The following is a 19,622-nucleotide window of genomic DNA, read 5'->3' as shown; positions in this document are numbered from 1 at the left end:
CAAAACACCAATATTAAATTTGATGTGATTATTTTGCTGGCGATGCTTTTTATTGTACTTTGCACTAGCATTAAAATGCCAAATTGCAATAATAAAGTTGAGATAAAATACACAAATTGTGGATTTGCTAGCACTTCCAGAGAATCACATCACTGCTCTATGACATTGATCCGTTCAGTATCTTCAGGATACATCCCACCGACCCACACACACTCTTGCAGTCCTCTTGTGTGCCCTGGATCAATTCTTAACGTTACCCCTCTGCAATACTGACTTCGCCGAGTGACTTTAGGACCCAGTGAGACATACCCACAAAAACCGTCAACTTCCTTGTTCTTTCACTCTAGTTCCTTTATGTTAAAATTGCAATAAAGAAGTGCAGAAGTGAGAGCAGGCCTTTTTCGAGCATCTGTGTCCCTGTAATCTCAGACCCGTGTATCAGTGTCCTGACATGAAAGGTGACCTGAGACTGTTCTGGACAGAGAGCACACAGTCATGCAGCGGCAGCAAGCCTCTATAGTGAGGAACTTACTGGACAAATTGGAGAGACGAGACAATGAGGACAAGGAGTTTGTGGTGAGTTAGGTATTATATTGCAATATGACGATACAGCCCGCCGCAAATTTGCAAGTGAAGGCCAGTTTTCTGAAGGCAGTGCAAGATGAGTGACTTTAAAGAAGTAGGCTCACTATTGTATTGAAAACCCTGAGCTTCCTTTTCATGCTGTTCAATGACGGAAGATGAATGGAAGAAAGACCGTCAAGATTTTTGCTTTCAGGACCACAGAATGACAATGTGCAGTCCCATTTGGACGTGAGACAGCGTGGGTGGACAGCGAGGTAGTTTAAATGAGAATGACAAGTGTCAGATAGAATCGGCAACACAAAGGGAGACCTCGTAAACGCGCGGACGTCGTGGATGAAACTGTTGCTATTACAATGACAGTGAAGCAGTCTGACTTTGTATCAGAATAGAACAGATCAGGCTAGGAGTGAGAGCAGAATGTACCGAGCAACAAAATGTTTTATAGACGAATTAACAGAAATCATCATCGGCGAGCTGCTGCCATGGCAACAAGTCACATGCCAGTGGCGGAAGATGGCACTGTGCTGTCATCCCGCCACATCCCCCCGCCACTCACGGGGAAACAAACGACACTGTGCTGATGATTCATACCCAACGCTGGCCTCAATTTTGGGATGTTCCTAACAAATAGGAAAAAGAAAAGTGTCATGCCAGTAGTTTGTTGACATTTCACCATTTTGTGTTTATTTATTTGCAGAGGTTGAGAAACCAATCAATTAAGTACCGCGATGACAAAACCTACCCCAACAAATCAGCGGAAACGCAAGAAAACATCAAGAAGAACAGATACAAAGACATACTTCCATGTAAGCTCGCGAATAACGACGGACAATGAAATAATTCACATTATTTTGCCTCACAAAGTCAAAAGTTAAAACGATGACTTTAATCATATTTCTTCACATATCCTGTACCAATTGTAAGTGAAGAATAAAATTAAAAAAAAATCAATAAAATTTGTCATAGTTGACCACAGCAGAGTGAAGCTCACGTTGACCACCTCGAACGATGACACGGACTACATTAATGCCAGTTTCATAAAGGTAGAAGAACGTGTTCATATTTTTTTTTTCTTAAATTGGAGGTATATGTCAAGATGTGACTCGGCTGTGTTTTGTGTGCAGGGAGTGACAGGCGCCAAGGCTTACATCGCTACTCAGGGTCCGTTACCTCACACAGTGCTGGACTTGTTGAGGATGCTGTGGGAATATCACATAAAAGTACGAGACATTTATTACCACATGTGGACGATAATCACCATAATAAAAAGCACCTAAATACACTCCTTTTTATTTATTGCCTACTTTAGGTTGTAGTAATGGCATGCCGAGAATTTGAGCTGGGAAAGGTAAAATGGGGAGAAAAAAAAAAAAAAAGATTCTCAATATGAACATTTGTCTGTTTTTGTTGGTAACGTAAACATTTGATTTTCTTTGCAGAAAAAGTGTGACCGTTATTGGCCACTTAAGGAGGAAAAGTCATTTGTATGCGGGCCCTTCACCATCGACTGTGTGGGTATTCTTCCGCTGATGATTAGTACCAGTCCCTCAAATATCTTTTTATTTAATTATTTTTTTATTTTATCAAACAAACTTTTTTTTTATACAGGATTGTGAGGAAGACAAAGGAGCCTATTTGACAAGGACATTAAGATTGACATACGACAATGTAAGTGATGATGACACCCACATGAACTGTACAATTGTCCTAACAAACAGAATTATCATAACAGAAGGTAATCAGAGGTTTTAGCGTGTGCAGTTTAGTGTTTCTAGTCAAACACTAGACGTGTCGTCCTCATAATCTATGTTGTTGTTATTTATACTGGGGAAGAATTTTTAGGAAAAAAAAAACCTAAATTCTATTTTGTGTTATAATACTTTAGATTTTTTTTTTTTTTTTAAGTTTTCAAAGCTTGTAACTATCACATCTTAATGCTGTATTCACACAGACACAAATCAATTTATTTCCTTTTATTTATTTATTTATTTATTTTTAAGAAAAGCTGAATCCTATCACTCCTGTCGTTCAGTTTAAGATTTCGCACCCAAAAATTGACACCTAAAAACAGCTGCCAAACGTAACTCAACTAAAATTGTGTTCCCCACTGTTATCTTTGCCAACTATTATTTTATATTTCTGAATAATATTGTGCCGTCTTTTTGTGTTCCCAAGTGTCACCGAACAGTGAAACAGTTGCACTATGTTAACTGGCCAGATCATGGAGTGCCAGATTCTATTCCTTCCATTTTGGACATGTTGGAGGAGATGCACATCTATCAGTCCCACGATGACATCCCAGTGTGCATCCACTGCAGGTTAGCTTTTTAGTCTCCTGGAACAGGCGTGGGCAAACTACGGCCCGGGGGCCACATGCGGCCCGTTAACCGTTTTAATCCGGCACACCGAACTTGAAAAAAATCTAATAAATGAACCTTGTTAATGTTTCATTTTCTAAATGTGTTTTTTCAAAGACATATATATTGTTGGAATGCTTTTGCTCACTTTCATTTCAAATTAAATGTATTTTTTTTTTCTCCGATGAGGTGAGGTTACCAAAACACTCCATCCATCTGCTCCTAGTCCAGCTTCTCTGTCAAATTTTAGAACCCACTTTCTAATATTATGGTTGCCAAATTTAGCTACATGAGTGTGTTTCCAAGTCTTGGAATTTGAAAATATATCTTATCTATCTGTATGCTGCAGTGCTTCAACACAACAGCAAAAAATAAATTAATTCACCTCTCTCTGTATCAATCAAAACAAAACATGATTTCCTTTCAATTTTAACGATTTTCTTTGCAGCTCTTGTATAACAACTCATCGCACTTCAAAGGTGCTCATATTGTTATGCTTGGTCTGTGTTCTTGTAACGCGTGTCGTTTCTCAGCTGCAGATGCAAAGACCCTCCTATTTCTTAAAGACAGGAAATCAACAACCCACTCTGTTTCCCGTCAGGTTTTACCCACATTAACACTGTTTAACCCCTAAATGAATATTTCGCACAAGTTAAAAATGATTAGAAGTAAATTGGATCAATACTTGCGTAAAAATATAACACATCCACTGCTTTATTTTATAGAGGTATTATTTACTAAAATACATTTAATCTTCTCTATGAAACACAGGAAAACAAATCTTCTTTATAGCAGAAAAGAGATGTCAGGTTCGCCAATTTGACATATAGGGTTCATAGCTGAAAGGAGAGACACGCAGCCCAAGTGGAGACAGAAAGGTTAACAAAGTTTATTTGGCAACTTCATCTCCCTTCTGTTCCTCGATGTTTTTCATACATTCCCTTTTATAACATCGAGGAATCAGATTACACTTCGAGAAATCAGATTACATTCAAGGGTGGTACAGTTCGTCTTCTCAAAAGCTGGTTTAGTCCGGTTTATCATGAGCGTGCCGCCATGGGTCGCAGCTGACTTTGACGTCAGCATCTCTTATCAGGACCTAGCACGATGTTGCTTGCTTCAGACTTTGAGGCCAACTTCTTTATCAGGACTCATCACGACGTTGTTTACTTCATCCTCACTTCTGAAGAAGTGCCACCGCCCTGCCAATTGCAGGCACCTCTCTGCAGTAGAGATGTCCTCCTGTACCTCCACTCTGACTGTAAACACTCAAGCATAGTCCACTCCACTAATTTTCAACATGATATGTGCACCATGTATTGAAATAAAGTTGCGTCATGGCAAATGTATAATAACCTCCAAATATTATTCTAACAAGAGATAATACATTTTCTATTTTGTGGAGTTTCAATGTTCAAAAGTGTAAAACATGCCTGACACTGTGCAGATTAGTCAGACTCCTGATTTATGAGGACTAAACCGTATTTGACAACTTCTTTTTTGTGGTTGGACATGGCATGAAGGTCAATTGAGACACCAGAATATATTTTGACTTCTTTAAAGGGGAAGACAACCACACAAAAATTCTTCACAAAAATATGTTCTATGAAGCCCCACTTGTCAAAACACGGCATTCTCATTCATATTATGTTTGTGGAATATGAGTTAAGCAATAAAATCCAGTCATTTTTGTACGGCTCGTGGGGCGGCCATTTTGCCACTTGATCATGATTCAGCTTCAGAAAGCAGGTGAGCCATCATTGGTCGTTACCTGAGCCCTGAGCAGCTGTGATGTTATTTTCATCAGACAAAATGGCCGCCCCCTGAGATAGCTAAAAACGTGTGGATTTTGCTGCTTATCTCATGTTTCACAAATGCAATGCTAATCAGAATGCCTTGTTTAAAGCTCGAGAAAGCACGCAGAAAATGTTATTGCTAATATTTTGGGGTTGACTTGCCTTTAACATAAAAAAAGACCAGTATAGTCAGATGCCATGAAATAACATGTCATACTTGATGCAAGAATGAGAAAAAATGTTGGGTGGACTCAACGTTTCAAGGCAACAAACTTCAACAAAATTTTATGTTGGGCAATTCAACAAAATATTTTAGTTTTTTTTTGTTCTGAAGAAAAAAAAAAACTTTTCCGCGTTTCACAACAAATAAATCAAAGTTTTCAGCACTTTTGTTCCTTGTATTGTCCCCCCCCAACTTAAAGATAAAACGAAAAACAACCCAGCAAATTATTTTGCTGCAAACAACTTGCTTGTCACATTGTTGCCATATATTTCACTCACCAATATTTTAAAGTTGTTGTGAATTAAATGACTGTTTTAGCCTAGAAAATTTTACGTTGTCTTATTTATTCATATAATATTTTTTATCTATTAAAAGCTATATCACTGCCTGGAAAAGGCACACACCGAAACTGAAATATTATTTTCTTTATTTTATTATTATCTTTATTTGCATCATTTTAAAGTTGTTTCAAGTCAGTAAGATATATTGATTGCCACAAATTGATTGTTCTTAAAGTTCTCACGGTTGCTGTGATTTCAGTGCTGGATGCGGTAGAACGGGAGTCCTTTGTGTTATCGATTATACTTGGAACCTCCTCAAGCAAGGGGTAAGAAATGTCTCCCAGCCCTTTCTTTATTTAATCATTAAGACTAGAATTGCGTTGAGCTTTTTGTTTGCTTGTTAAGTTTTTTTTTTTTTTTTCTAGATGATCACTCCAGATTTTAATATATGTGACTTAGTTCACACCATGAGAACCCAAAGGCCATCTGTGGTTCAAGCCAAGGTAGCTTCCATCATCTCCTTCCATCTGCATCAGCATCGATCAAACATGTTTATGTAAATTCACATTTCCTAATGTTGCTTACCCTTAGGAACAGTATGAATTAGTCTACAGCGTCGTCAGGTTACTGTTTGAGAGATACTTGCAGTCCGTGGATGGGCTGAGCAGCAAAAATGAGGTGAGCAACGAATGACACAACCCTCGCAGGAGATAACTTTCACAAATATTCCGGCAGAATGTCTGACTCTTTTATATTCTTTTGTCTCGCAACCAAGGTAACCATGGGAGAACCTATGAATCTTGAAAATCAGGAGCAACAACGCCATAGCATCTGTGATGAGGAAATAAACAAAAGACCGCAAAAACAGACAGTTCCTTCTGCTCCAGATGATCTTTTTAAAGATGGAAACAATCACTCAGATCAATCACAACAAGCATATGGCGATCCAACTCCCCGTCAGGAGGGAACGTCACCAAAAGACCTACAAACTGGTCAAGAAATGACTGCAGTGGAGAACATACAGCATGGCGACGACATTCCAACAACGAAGCCTCCGGCAGCTGTCTGTCTAATGGTGGAGGACCCGTACTTTGGTACTCTGTTTGACAATGTAACACCTTTGCGCAAGCGGTGGACGGTTGGGCCAATCTTCAGTGATCTGATATCGTCTCTGGATGACCACACAATGAGGTCCGACTCAAATCTTGCCACAGGTTAGTGGTCACTTCCTATGCGTCGTCTCACATGAAGGCAATCTTGACCTCCCACTTCATAGCGATAATTCAATTTACTTGAAGTAATAGATTCAAATCCTTACAGACTCAATTTCCTCCACCACCTTCCCTATAAAACATAAGATCCTACTGAGAATGGCAAACTTTAAAGCCAAACATAAATATGAAAAAAAGACATCAACGCTGTCAACAAATTCAGTTTTAGTAACTGATGACCTTTTTCTCCCCTCAATAGGAGCTCATACCGATGTTGACGTACCTCCACCTCTGCCCGAACGAACCCCGGAATCCTATCAACTAGCTGTTGACACAGGTTGGTTTCAATCTATCATCTAATCCGGGGTTGTGCAATTTAAATGCTGGAGGGGGCCCAAATGTTTCATCAGTGCTCGTGGGAGGCCACACAGAACCGCACACAAGCGAGCGAACCAGATATATGGAAAAAATGTTATTTTAAATATGAGCAAGATACTTGCAAAATATGTGCTCTTAATATATTTTTGATCATGAATTTCTCATCGCATGTATAAAAAGAAATCCACTATTTTAAACCAACAACAATAGGTTAATAGCCACATACTACATTTTTTTTTCAATGCAAAGCGCTCTCTTGCATAAAAAAATATCATTCAAGGACGGCACAAAACTATTGAACAAGAAACCGCCATTAAATTTTTTCAAACTTCACTCATTTGACTTTGTAATATTATTCTGGTATTATATTTATCCAACATATTCGCAAAAAAATGATTAGGCCTACTCATTGTAATATAGCACAGTATACAATCCAGTATAAGTGCAACAAATAAATTACTCAATGCTGTGCGGCCCACGACTCGCCAGGTGCCCATCCCTGAACCACGCAATATGCCTTTGCATATTAAAAAATGTACCTTAAAGACATACGTGATTTTTGTGATATATTTTGGTGGTGTCTTCAGAACACTCAAATTCCTCGGAAAGGCTAACTGTCACCATTCCACCGAACGAGGTTGCCGAGGCTGTGCAGTATGAAGCAGGAGGTAAGATCATTTTATGAAAGTAATCTGACCTAATAGCAAGGCACCAAAAATGTTTCAACTAAACACCACTTTGTATGTCCCCAGAGAGTCCCGTAACGCCGGTACCGGCACTTCCAGATAGAACTCCAGAATCATACGAATTTCCTTTTATTCAAGGTGCCTTTTATACCAATATCAGCAATCATTGTCTTTTGAACAAATAAAAATAGCTTTGAATTAGTATACACTGACCAGCCACAACATGATAAGCACTTTCATGATATAATATCTAATCCAAGAGCTGAACCTTTGCAAAGATAATTATGCTCAACAATGCCAAACAATACATTTATGATTGCGGTTGTAGTTTGCAGTGGTCTGGAGTTGTAAAGCTCTTGTATTTAATCAAATATAATATCATCATGTTGTGAAAGTGGTCACAATGTGGCTGGTGAGTGTATTAAATGATGAATTTCTCATGGGCCACGCAGCTCCTGTCGCCAATCGGCCAGAGGTCACACCGGCAGAAAATCTGAACAGAATTGGCACATCCTCCGAGTGGTCAGGTACTTCAAAGCGAGTGCCCGATTCATTTCAGCGAGAAACAAAGCCATGGGTGAGAAGTAAGGTAAGTGTAACGTGTCCTTGCCTTTTTATACTTCAAGACATCTGAAACATACTGCTTTTGTTTTCTTACAGAGCCTGAGAGCAAAAATGACTTTCACAGGTAAGATTGTTGTAAACGCAGGCAGCGTGGTTTCTATACATGAAACTATCACTTATTGATTAGTAATGAAGAAATAAATCAAACAAGTTAATGCTTTGGGATGGTAAAAATAATTATCAGTGAGAATTTAACTCAACGTTTTCTTGTCATTGTAAGTGGAATTGTGAATCCCCCACAAATATATTAATAAATATCTTTTGCAATCTTATGATGCCCATCATGAATAAATTGTGTTTTTATCGTTGTGTTTCTTGTACAGAGCCACTGACTCCAGCGTGGCTGTCCTCCACACCTTCTGTTGCTGAGGGAGGAAGTGGTGAGTGGCTGTGCGCGCCAGAACATGTACAGTAGATGTCATGAGCATGTATCGAAAAACCTCCATGTAACGTGAATGTTATCAGCAGAGCGGTCCGGCCCTCCAGACGGCCATTTTTGGGGCGGGGCGTGACAAATTTTTAAAAAGGGTTTGATTAACTAAGGCGATTTTAGTCCGGCCCATGGCTCGGCGCTCGTGCGTGTGGTGAACCTATTCGCGAAATGGGCAAACCAGAAAAATTGCCTCAGAATGTGTGAGAAGCACCCCTACCGCCTGTGTGTTTATATAAAGAGATGTGAGACAGCCGTGTGTGTGTGTTCAAGCGTGCCTGTATTTCCTTATTCTGATAACACGTAACCCGCGCGTCCAATTTGCTACTAGCGCATACCATTATAAAATGGGGGCGGGGTTACCACAATCCCTATAACACCAGCAGTGAGTACTTAACTTGCATTGGGCATGTTTGTGAAGAAGAAGGAAGAAGAATAAGGAGACGAATAATGAAGGGAAGTGGAGTTGTAAAGTAAATTAGCCAGCTAATGATGCTTAAATAAACCTCATGCACGGACCTTTTTTTTGGGGGGGGGGGTGCGGAATGGGGTCTGGGCGACAATATTTTTTGAATAAGGCCGGAGCCGTACAGCAATAGCGGCCGGAGGATGGGGGACAGGCAAAAAAGGGTCAAGTGCCCAGCTCTGCTTATCAGCTCTGATTCTCACTTATCAGCACAAATCGGAGGGTTCGATGCGAACCAAAAAGCCTCGCTAAACGATGGAGTGACGTCAGAAAAAAGAAATCAGAAGGGGACATCCTGCAAAAGGGTATAGTCACAACAAAATAAATAAATACAAAAATAGCTATCCAAAACAATGATGCTGGCTCACTGGTTGCTTTTATCGACTTTCAGGGTCTGAAATTGTTCAGAGACAAGGAGAAAAGTGAGTAATGCTCATTCAAAACACAAACATGTCCTCAGTGACAAGACTGACATGTCGAAAAGATGTTCAATAAAAATTAATCCCATCATTTTTTTTCAGTAAAGCCAGCAACTCCGGGTCTACTGACATCATCTCCAAAAGGAGTCGTGACCTCATTTTTCAAATTTGGTAATCCCAGACCATCTTCTTAATCATCATAACAAACTATGTTTGGTCCATTTCAAAATCCTTCTTTCTTTTTTTCTGCTTTCCACAGGATTTGGGAACAGGTTAGGGAAGCCAAAAGGACCCAGGAATTATCCACAAAGCTGGTTCTAAAAATATGTTCCTCGCCCTAAGTGACGATGTGTTCTGTCAGTAATGATCACTTAGTGCCACCTAGTGGACATTTGCTGAAATTCACTTCTCTAAGCTTTAATCTAAAAAGGATCAGGACATTTCTTGTTAATAACCTGATGTGAATGTACTGTTTATTCTTCATCACCAGTGATTTTTGTTGTTGTTGTTTTTGTTCTTTTTTTGTCAGTGTTTCACCAGCAATTCATGGGCGGGCCACATTTTTTTCTTTTAAATTGACATGTGGTTGCACTTTGAAGTACCAAATGTCTTTTGAAGTGTGGACACTGTGTCACCTTATGAAGTACAGTACATTAAAACCTTTTTAAGCACCTCAGCTCATTCATTTGTGTGCTTTTTTAGCTTTCTGGAAGATTTAAAGGCGTTTCTTTCATAAATGTAAACAGCTCTCAGGTGTCCTAAAAACATGTCTATAAAAAAGCTTTAGTCAAAATAGACCAGGGGTCAAGAATTAAAGCACAAATTCCATGCATATTTTCAAGCAGCATTGCAATTGGCCAGTTTTAAGGTGGCAGTTCTTTCAGAAATATGATTTACCGGTCACGGTCACCCTGTTGTACATATTGCGGGGCCAACCCAGTGTGGCTTTCATTACCATGACCGTCGGAGATGGAACTGGGAGGTTTCAACAATATGCAGAAGCAGCAGCCATGAGTGTGAAAAAACAAGTGAGAACTTTGAAAGACAATAAAAGCTTTGATTGTATTTGAACTCATGGAGGCATGTGCAGGTGACAAACTGCTCCACATGCCCACTAAAGTATCACAATGTCTCCTTGATGACAGGTGAATGGAAATGCTCATGAATTTGCAATCTTAGCGTGATAATCTTGTAAGATTGGGGGAAATAGACACAATGTGAAAAAACATCTAAAAAAAAAAAAGGATAATAATAAAAATCTAGATCTGCAAATGGAGCAAATGAAAAACGAAATTCTTTTCATATGTAGACCAGCTACACAATTCTAACCGTTGTTAATAACCAGTGTCACTGACTATATAGAAAATTTCAATTTTCAATCAAAAGACCTTTTTTTTTTAAAGTACAGGTAGAAAAAACTAAATAACTATGGATCCAAAGCTCTTTTAAAATGAAAAGAATCCTTAAATCCATGATTCTACATTATTCGACCTCCGTCCCGCAGACGGCTTTGGAGATTTAGCAGACAATTTATTCATCCCTTTTCCATGTTCTGGATCACGGTGATCTGGAGCCTATCCCAACTGACTTTTGAGTAAGAGGCGGGCTACACTTTGGACTGCTCGCCAGGCCACACAGACTAAATTTTTCATATCGATGGACTATTTAAGTCGTCAACTAAGATGGTTGGATTGTGGAATGTGTGAGAAAGCTGGAGTACCAAGAGAAACACAACCATGTGGAGAATACAAAAAGTCCACACAAGAAGCCCTGAGTTAAGATGACAACCTCTGGACTACTACCCCGCCGTGCTTTCTAGAGTCAAATCAAGTATCTAAAAGATGGGTAATACCGACATCCATCATGTTCATCGTTTGAGTGAAATGCTCATAAAAACAAGAATGCATTGATTTCATCATATTATTCATGAAATCTGTCCTGGCTCGGTTGGGCCAGCATCTTCAAGGTGAGACCACCTGAGACCATTCTAAACTGACCTAGGGCCATTGGGATACCACTAATGTCGGACATTGCACGGTATGATAAATTCCCAATAAATCAAAAAATAAATTTTACCATGTGGGGAAGTAGACGGTGTTGTTCAGGGGAAGACGGTCTCATTTAAAGTTGCCCGGTCAGAATGGACCAGTACCAAGTCAAGGTGGAAATTGTCTTACATCATGAGGTAATTAAGACGTTTTGGCTGGTTTTACAGACGGCAGTTGAGGCTTTTTTTCAAGGGTGTGACCGGCTTTTTAAAGACTCGTTCATCGGGCTTGGCAAACCCAGCTTGTGGTCGGACTGCAGGGGGGTGACAATCGGGTCAAACTGAGCCAGGTGAAAAGGGGCTAAGATTGCGGGGTGTCTGGTGGTCTTTGGCGTCCTCACCTCGCTCCCACTTGTGGTAATGTTTGAGGCGGATGAGCCAAGCCAGGCTGCAGATCGCCGACGTCGTCTTAAACTGGTGGATGACATTCCGTTGGGATGAAATAAATCGTCACAGAGCTGGGAGCGGATGTAACGGATGGCTTTTCTTCTCGACAGGTTGAGCTTGGCATCAGCCAACCACTGAGCACACTGTACAAAACAGTCCACATGATTAGAGGAATGCGACCTCTTCATTTTGGTAAATCCATCCTTGATCATTTTTGAAGACTACCTGAGATACTGGAGGCTCGAACAAATCCAGCTGCAGTTGTTGCACAACCTCAATGAAGTCGCCTGCATGGAAATAATCTCCCATTTCCTCATCCACGGCTCCCACCAAGTTGATTTGCCTCATAGGTCTGGTCCGGTTAAATTCCACAACTCTATGACCGTTTCACCTAAGGAGGCAATTAACGTGACACTCTTCTCCACACAAAAAAATGAATCATTTCAAAAACATTCTGTCTCTGTAGCTGTGTCTCAATCAACTTTGAGTTCAAATATTCTAAGTCAGTTGTTCTTGACTGACATGGAGAAATAAAATGCAATATTCTGAAAATGGGTTGTGATAAGGAACATGGACTGATTCCAACTTTGACCTCTGCTGTGTCTAGAATCTTGGGTGGGACATAGCCATTAAAAATGACAGGTACATTAGTGAGGGGAAAAAAAAGCTTTTGAAGATTCTTCTGAGTGGTAGCATTAGCATTAGCATTAGCATACCCTTTGCTTCCCGCTGAGCTCGTTCTTCAGAGGGTACAAACATCAAAGCAATTCTGTTCACCACCTGATGCTCTATGAACGAGATTTTGACCTACCTGTGAGTGAAAGTGAGGCGGGATCTACAAATGTATTGGTGTTGATGAGATCGAAAGGGGGGGAGGGAGAATCGTTTGGACCATCTCTGCCAGGCTGGCGTTGACGTTCTTGCTTGAAGTTGCCACATGAGGCCGGGCTCAGAGAGAAGTGGACTCAGTTCCGATTCCGCACACATTGTTTCAACAGCTTTATTGCTCACCTGTCGTCTCTTTTTGACGCTGCGCTCCTCCTCAAGGTGATTCTTCTTTTTCCGGACGGAGTCCTTAAATAAAGGTGATTTTCTTATCCCACACGAGTATATTTATTCATTTGAATGTTTTTATGAGAGAGGCCAAATGATGTAACGCCTGAATATTTTCTACCACCTTTCGTAACATAACAAAACAAGCTTCCGTTTATTCAGTAAACCTTTATTCATCAGTGCATGATCAGAATGCAAGATTATTTATTTTCACCAATTTTATATCTTTTCCTGTCAGTTCCCTTAAAAAAATAATGAAACAATTTACAGATGATAGTTTTTTTTCCGCATGAAGGCAAAGATTTATACAGGTGCTGTACAATTTAAAAACATTTACAACTAACTGTGACGCTAAAACTATATTTTCTTACATGTATTTGAGCGAAACAAGGCCACAGTCTCATCGATGGTAATGGAATGCACAGTAAACAGTTACTGGGGTCGATCATAACAACAGAGAGGACAAAAAGGATAGTAAGTGATGACAGACAGGTTCTTCTGTACATCCTTCAACAGGCAGTCTGATGCTTCTCATGGCAACAAGCGTGTGAATTAAAATATGCGAGCCACCAGACAACACGGTGCTCAAGAGTAGCAACATCAGTGCAGGTTTAAATTCACCCCAAAAAAACCGCAGCGAGTTTATTTTAAAATAGGGGCTGCTGGTTGACTTCCTGTAATTTTCAACTCTTAGTTGAGTCATTCTCAGAAGAAGTCAATGTTGAGTCTGGAACTCAAAACAGTAACACATTACTGAAAAGTTTCATGTCGCTGATTCTGTGATCATAAATAATTTTCTATGAAACATTGATATATTTTAATCTTAACGAATTGTGTATATGATAATAACACTGGGCTCAATTCTCAAGCGTTTGATGAATAACCTTTTTTGACTCGAGAGTAATTTAGCGGCAAGTAAAAATGTGAGGTGAACAAAAAACATTTAAATCCTCTGGTGGCCACTTTTTTTTTGTGGTAATAACGATCTACATAAGCACTGTTTGAGAATGCCTAAGTCAGAGCTGTTACTTCTTACAATCAAGTTCTGTTAATTCCATTCATCGAAAATGTGTCAGTATATCGTAAACACTTTGATAAATAATGCTCAGATCCAGTATATTACGTCAATGCTACAGCGACATGGATAAACTCGCAAACGCACAAACGCCACATGACTTAAAACACAGAGCTGCTAAGCTGACCCATACGGATCACAGGATCATAGAAATAGAATGTATAGAAGATGCATTTCTCGGAATTGCTGTTCATCGCTAATTGTAACACCACTTTTCCCCGTGGGTGTGCGTGTGTGAGCATTCATATCTATCCATCGTAATCAGAGGCAACCCAACTCAACAAACATAGGCAGATTGAGCTAATATACACCCCTCGCCCCATTGTAACTTTTATCTACACATTCTATTTCTACCTTCAAGACCCGACAAGTGGAATGAATAGCATGTCTACTGAAAGTTACAATTTCAATAAGTTACATTATTATCAACACAGATGAAACACACACACGACAACGATAAGCACAAGTGTCCGGTCTGTTGAGTTGTGTGTCAAAAGCTGCACAAAAAGTCGTCATAACTTTGAGAAGATCATGAGAGTCATAACTTCAGGTATGTATGAAAGCAGTCAGCTCATCAAATGGAATAGTGTTGTTTAAAAAAAAAAAAAAAAAAAACACTCAATGACCCATCCAACCCCACGAATACATCCACAAGCGACGGAGAATTAGCCAGTACAAGAATGTGCCTTGAACCTTCACAGTGACTAAATGAGATCCTTCATCCAAGTCTCACAGTGATCTGGGAAATACAAGTTTCCTTCAAACCGGAGTCTGCAATGACCAGCAGAAAAAAAAAAAAAGAATTCTCATTCAAAAGCAGATTCCAGCGTGCAGGTCGGAACTCACATCAGCTTTGACAAACTGGGTGAGAAGAAGTCGCTTTCTATGTTGTGTCCGCCTGGGACTGGATCTTGCTTGGACTGGGAACCTTCCACGGACCCGGCGTGATGGGAGGCTTCTTGCTAGTGGAGGTCTCGTTGCAACCGGGGTCTTGGATGCTACTGCTGGATCCCCTGGGGTCCTTCTTACTCCCATCTTCAGGCAACCTGTGGGTCCGACTCTCCTTCTCTTTTGCACTCCTGCGGCCCAGCGTATCAGCACCTGATCCTGACCTCTCCCTGTGCACGTGCGACTTTTGCGCCACCGCCTCTTGTTCAGCCTTTTTGCCCCTCTTGTGTCGATCATTTTCCGTGGTGGCCCTCTCCTGCCAATGAGTTCCAGGCTCCTCTTTGTACCTTCGTCCTTCCCCTGCTGGCTGCTGGCCTGCTGGGCGGCGCGGACTTTGGGGCTCCTCTTGGTTCTTAAAAGGCCCAGCAGCGTCATGTTCCCTCTTGGAGCTCTTCTTGGGGCTGGAGGAGCGGTGGTCTCTCTTCCCTTCGTGCTTTCGATCCCTGCCCATGTCCTCCGAGGATCCCCGTTCTGTTTTTCTGGGGCTATGGGAGCTGTCGGCGTGATCTGCCACACTTTCAGTGGCCCTCTTGGGACTGGCAGCCTTGGAGTCACTCCGGCTTGTTTTCCTGGTGTGGCTGCCGGGACTGGTGGTACGCTTGGTGGAAACCTGTTGCCCTCGTGATCTGTTATCTTGACGTTCGTGCTCCCTCCTGGTGGCAGGCGAGCCGACTGACCACAGCTCTGTTCTGGAGAACTCATCGGGGATGGTTACCGGGGGTGAGCATGGGGAGACTTCCGAGGTAGAGATGGAGACAGAGGATGGAGAGGCTGGTGACGATAACTGCCCATCAGTTACAGAATGTTTGTGCAAGCTTGAGGTTGGAATGGTTACGTTGTCCTTCGAACCTGGGAAACAAGCAGCGGATGGTAAGCTGAAAATCCAACACATTCTTTACTGGGGGTATTTTGCACATTCAAGGGAAAATCAAATTGTCATGCGTCTGAGGTGCGATATTGTCATGATAAAAAAAACAAAGCGCTCCGTTTCCTTTAGCATCTTAAAGATAAACCCTGTGTCGCAACAGTCACGACCCACAGGCTGCTTAGGTCTCTACAGTTTTGCCCTTTAGCTGCACTGTGCACAGCTATGGCCGTAGGTAGAAAAGCGATTGTTACTAACCCGCAGCAACAACGTCAACATGAACATTCCTATTTTTGTGGCGAGAGGATGCCAGTGAACACACATTCAAATGGATTCTCGTCACCCTTGCTGATCAGTGTTCGCTGTTGGAATTTCCAGGCCTACTGGCTAATGCCTACATTAGAATGTAGACCTCCGAATTCCATCCCCTAACCAGGTATTAAATTCAACCAACACTGATCCTGTGTGTCACAACTAGGATGTGAACTGTTCTATAGGTTTCTACCAAAATTCCATGCAATGTAATAAATTATCAAAATAATAATATGTTTAAGACAATGCAAAAATGTCATCTTATTAGCCCTTAGGAAAAAGCATGTGTTCATTGGCATCCAAAATCCATTCCTAACCTGCAGGTCTGTTTGTTTTTCTAGGACTCACTGCTTTGGTTTAGCCATCCAAGTAGAGAAGCTAATGACATGTGTTGTCACAGGCGACTGCTCTATTAATTTGATGGCGGGTGAAGGGAAGGAGCAGAGAACAACATTTAAATCTGGCAGCAGATGGATCACTTGGGAAGAAGGAGAGGAGCACAAGGTTTTACCGCCGTTATTTAGGGACAGACCAAGAAAAGCAGTGAGGCCTTTAGTGATGCTCTGGTTTCATGTAGAAGCACAGGGTGGAAGAAGAGCTCAGACCTATGGGAGGAAGAGACAAATAGAAACAGACAGACAGCCGTGCCAATGGAAAAAAAAAAAACAGAGAAGGCAAGTCAGATATCAGAGCATGAGAGAGCTTGCCAGCTCAAGATATAAGAGGCGAGAGAGAAAGCTTGCGACACATGCATGAGAAGAAGAAGCATATGGTCAATATTCAACACTAGAGATCTATGCGCATGGAAAGGTGTGAGCGAGTGCGTATCGGGCGTCACTCACTGTGATCGGGAACTAAACCCTGGCCGGGTCGGAGCAACAGATGAACTTTATTCCCTCCGGCTTGGATCAGCTCGATGGCCCGAGTATGCGTGATGCCCTGGGTGGCCTCACCATTGATCTCGACAATTTGATCGCCTACCTGTGAAGCACATTTATGCAGGGAGTTTTTTTTTTCATGAAATTGGAGTGTGCGTTTATTTCTATCCAAATGGCAAAAAACTCACATGAATCCTTCCATCCTTAAGTGCAGGCCCGTCTTCGGCCAGGCGCAGGATAAACAAACCCATGTTGTACTCTTTACCTCCCCTTAGACTGAAGCCGAAACCCCTCTGGCTTCGATCCAGCTCCACCACAAAACAGTCCTTTTTTGCAGAAAAAAAAAAAAAAAAATTCACGTGTATGTTAGGAATTTGGAAAATGTTAACTTTCCTTAAATTGAGACAGCATCTTAACAGTTGAGCAGCTAAATAACAAAGGAGGAGAAACATCAAAAATGAACAAATGCAGTCTCACCTGCTTGAGGCCCGCTGTATTGAGTGTTCCCATGTCACCATTTCTGCTCCACAAAAGACAATAAACACGATACAAATATGAAGTATTTCGTCCACAGTCTTGGCAACCTGAGCATGTTTCCTGCTAAAATGGAATTATGGAAATGTTACATACATACAGAGCTGTAACTCTATAATGAGGTGTCTCATTATTGCATCATTACTGCTCGTATCAAACCCTGCGCAACACCATATTAATGAACTGCTCTGGCGTATAACTTGTAATTCCGCAAACCGCCACAAGGCGTCCTCCTAACTCTATTTTAGAAACTGACTGAATATATTACGGAGTATGTTACGTAATAAAAACAGGGAAACCAGTTCTAATAATATTATGACGACAAAGCCCTCTGGCCATTTTATTAACTAGACCTGGAACATGCGATAACTAAATTGCATCGACCCACCAAAGTGACGCTCAGTGCTGCATGCCTGGGAAAGCCCTTGGCGCTTGTTACAGCAGAAACGTTTCTGTGCTCACAAACTACAAAAAGAGGTTATATCTTCCGTGGCACTGCAGTGGTGCTTAACGGGTGGAATTGGAATGCTGAGCAGGTGAGGAACTGCTGCCGGAGGATTAAAAAGTGCAGCATAAAATGAATCCTGACTGCTCTGTAATCTTTTACTCCTATATGGTGCACCATTCAAGCAGAGACGGAAGGGGATTTTCCCTCTTGCTGTATGTGAGCCACAGTGCAGCACAAACTGCTAGCTGCACTAAAAAGATTGGAGGCATTAGTCATTTTAATAATAAATCCCAGTTTGATGGATTTTTTTTTAGTGGTTTACCTGTAACTGTCTGCATAGTTGGGAGGTTGCTGACCAACGGCTCTTGGATGCACCGACGGACTCTGCATGGCTGAGTTTGTGGTGGACGGAGGCATGCTGTCTATAAGAGCAAATACAAGCAGCGATAGTCAAAATGACACGAATGATGATCATAGCCTCATCGTATGATCAAAAAAAGGGGCAATCTACCGTCTTCGGGTACAACAGTGAGGGTGACTGAAGTGCCGGCTTCCTTGATAAGCTGGACAATGTCGTTGTGTGACAGTTCCATGATGGACTGACCGTTTACAGCAGAGATTCGGTCGCCCACCTTCATCTGGCCTAAACGGTCAGTTGGGCTGCCTTCAATGATGCGTCCAATCTTGTGAGGTATTACTGAAACGATCGTGGACAACACATTACAGACATTTGAGTTTCTGTGGTAGGTTCAAATATCATTGAAGGAAAAAGAACTCAGGGTGATAATTGAGACAATATTTCAATTTCAATTCCGATACCATAGCTATCTATGCTTTGGTATTTTTTAAAAGCAAAAGAAAAAAAAAATTGCTCCTACATCCGTTTTTGTCGAGTAAGCCTACAATAACGCTTCCTCATGAATGTAATATTTGCTATATTCACGTAATTGTAAAACATATATGTCAGCTGGGCTCTTTATCTCATTTAGGTTTTAGGCTTTATCATAAATAAATACAATTATGAATAGTATGAAATCAAATCCAATCAATAATACGGCTGGGTATGAATTTGAATTTCCCAAATCGATTTGATTCGATTCACAATAGCCCAATTCGATTTTCGATTCACTTTGATTGATTTTTGATTCATTCAAGGATTTCATGCAGTATGAATTTTACTTTCGTATTAGAAGACATTCTCAGAAGAACCAATGCGATGAAATTAGTGAATGAAATTAGTACAAACAATCCAATCCAATACAATTTAATTCATTTAGCGCATTTCACAACAGCTGGAGCTGTAATAAAGCGCTTTCCGTATGCCCTCAGCTTGCAAACACTCAGAATCCGAATCAGAATGCCCTTTATTGTCATTGGACTCAGTGTATAACGAGATTGGAGAGCTCCCCTCTTCACTGTAATCTAATAAATAATTAAATTAAATACATCAATTAAATTAATTAAAGGTTAAATAATTGAATAAAAAACAAAAATGAAATTATATAAATAAAACACATTATGTTGCAGTGCTAAAATTTAAGGGTAGTTGTGAGCGAGAGTTCAGATTGGAGATGGCTCTCGGGCAGAAACTGTTTTCGGTCTGATAGTCTTTGTTTTGA

General features: G+C 40.9%; 3 protein-coding genes across 7 annotated transcripts in view; 1 reads left to right on the top strand and 2 right to left on the bottom strand.

Moving 5' to 3' along the window:
- The first annotated feature begins 480 nt into the window (after positions 1 to 480).
- On the top strand, positions 481 to 10,132 carry LOC148339809 (uncharacterized). Of its 2 annotated transcripts, XM_088292050.1 has the most exons (22): positions 481 to 576; positions 1,283 to 1,391; positions 1,552 to 1,628; positions 1,710 to 1,805; positions 1,895 to 1,933; positions 2,025 to 2,096; positions 2,194 to 2,253; positions 2,761 to 2,903; positions 5,502 to 5,568; positions 5,668 to 5,745; positions 5,834 to 5,920; positions 6,018 to 6,456; positions 6,713 to 6,790; positions 7,419 to 7,499; positions 7,584 to 7,655; positions 7,970 to 8,106; positions 8,178 to 8,205; positions 8,465 to 8,521; positions 9,248 to 9,342; positions 9,429 to 9,459; positions 9,559 to 9,627; positions 9,716 to 10,132. In XM_088292050.1, exons 1-22 carry the CDS (start codon positions 496 to 498, stop codon positions 9,775 to 9,777), a joined length of 2,058 nt encoding a protein of 685 aa, XP_088148176.1. In that variant the 5' UTR covers positions 481 to 495; the 3' UTR covers positions 9,778 to 10,132. The 2 variants fall into 2 exon arrangements, with proteins under 2 accessions (XP_088148176.1, XP_088148174.1); XM_088292048.1 differs by lacking the exon at positions 7,584 to 7,655.
- A 746-nt stretch (positions 10,133 to 10,878) lies between these two features.
- Positions 10,879 to 12,631, bottom strand: rsbn1 (round spermatid basic protein 1). The gene is made up of 3 exons (XM_088291684.1): positions 12,607 to 12,631; positions 12,116 to 12,242; positions 10,879 to 12,033 (listed from the first exon to the last, which is right to left on the bottom strand). The coding sequence occupies exons 2-3, from the start codon at positions 12,236 to 12,238 to the stop codon at positions 11,692 to 11,694; spliced, it is 465 nt and encodes a 154-aa protein (XP_088147810.1). The 5' UTR covers positions 12,239 to 12,242; positions 12,607 to 12,631; the 3' UTR covers positions 10,879 to 11,691.
- Positions 12,632 to 14,407: 1,776 nt separating this feature from the next.
- Positions 14,408 to 19,622, bottom strand: part of magi3a (membrane associated guanylate kinase, WW and PDZ domain containing 3a) — a 75,656-nt gene continuing 70,441 nt past the window's right edge. For 2 of the 4 annotated variants that reach the window (XM_088289903.1, XM_088289904.1), the window contains exons 16-21: positions 18,515 to 18,700; positions 18,326 to 18,425; positions 17,499 to 17,541; positions 17,210 to 17,347; positions 16,986 to 17,124; positions 14,408 to 15,815 (exon numbers count right to left, since the gene is read on the bottom strand). In XM_088289903.1, coding sequence (XP_088146029.1) covers positions 14,902 to 15,815; positions 16,986 to 17,124; positions 17,210 to 17,347; positions 17,499 to 17,541; positions 18,326 to 18,425; positions 18,515 to 18,700 — 1,520 coding nt within the window. In that variant the 3' untranslated portion in view covers positions 14,408 to 14,901. Of the gene's footprint in view, positions 15,816 to 16,654; positions 16,749 to 16,985; positions 17,125 to 17,209; positions 17,348 to 17,498; positions 17,542 to 18,325; positions 18,426 to 18,514; positions 18,701 to 19,622 lie in introns of all 4 variants that reach the window. The other 2 variants (XM_088289905.1, XM_088289906.1) reach the window with 2 other exon arrangements.

This window comes from Idiotropiscis lumnitzeri, chromosome 3 (assembly GCF_059441095.1).
Source record: "Idiotropiscis lumnitzeri isolate Australia: NSW breed Sydney's pygmy pipehorse chromosome 3, RoL_Ilum_1.0, whole genome shotgun sequence".
NCBI classification, from domain to species: Eukaryota; Metazoa; Chordata; class Actinopteri; order Syngnathiformes; family Syngnathidae; genus Idiotropiscis; species Idiotropiscis lumnitzeri.
Note: the sequence above shows the minus strand (reverse complement) of the source record. Positions and strands in the feature narration are given on the sequence as shown.

Coding starts and splice junctions, on each gene's coding strand:
- LOC148339809 (XM_088292050.1), top strand. CDS start 496: ATGCAGCGGCAGCAAGCCTCTATAGTGAGGAACTTACTGGACAAATTG. Junction 5,921..6,017: donor GGCTGAGCAGCAAAAATGAG/GTGAGCAACGAA, acceptor CTCGCAACCAAG/GTAACCATGGGAGAACCTAT. Junction 9,460..9,558: donor GTTCAGAGACAAGGAGAAAA/GTGAGTAATGCT, acceptor ATTTTTTTTCAG/TAAAGCCAGCAACTCCGGGT.
- rsbn1 (XM_088291684.1), bottom strand. CDS start 12,238: ATGAGGCAAATCAACTTGGTGGGAGCCGTGGATGAGGAAATGGGAGAT. Junction 12,034..12,115: donor TCGAGCCTCCAGTATCTCAG/GTAGTCTTCAAA, acceptor TGTTTTGTACAG/TGTGCTCAGTGGTTGGCTGA.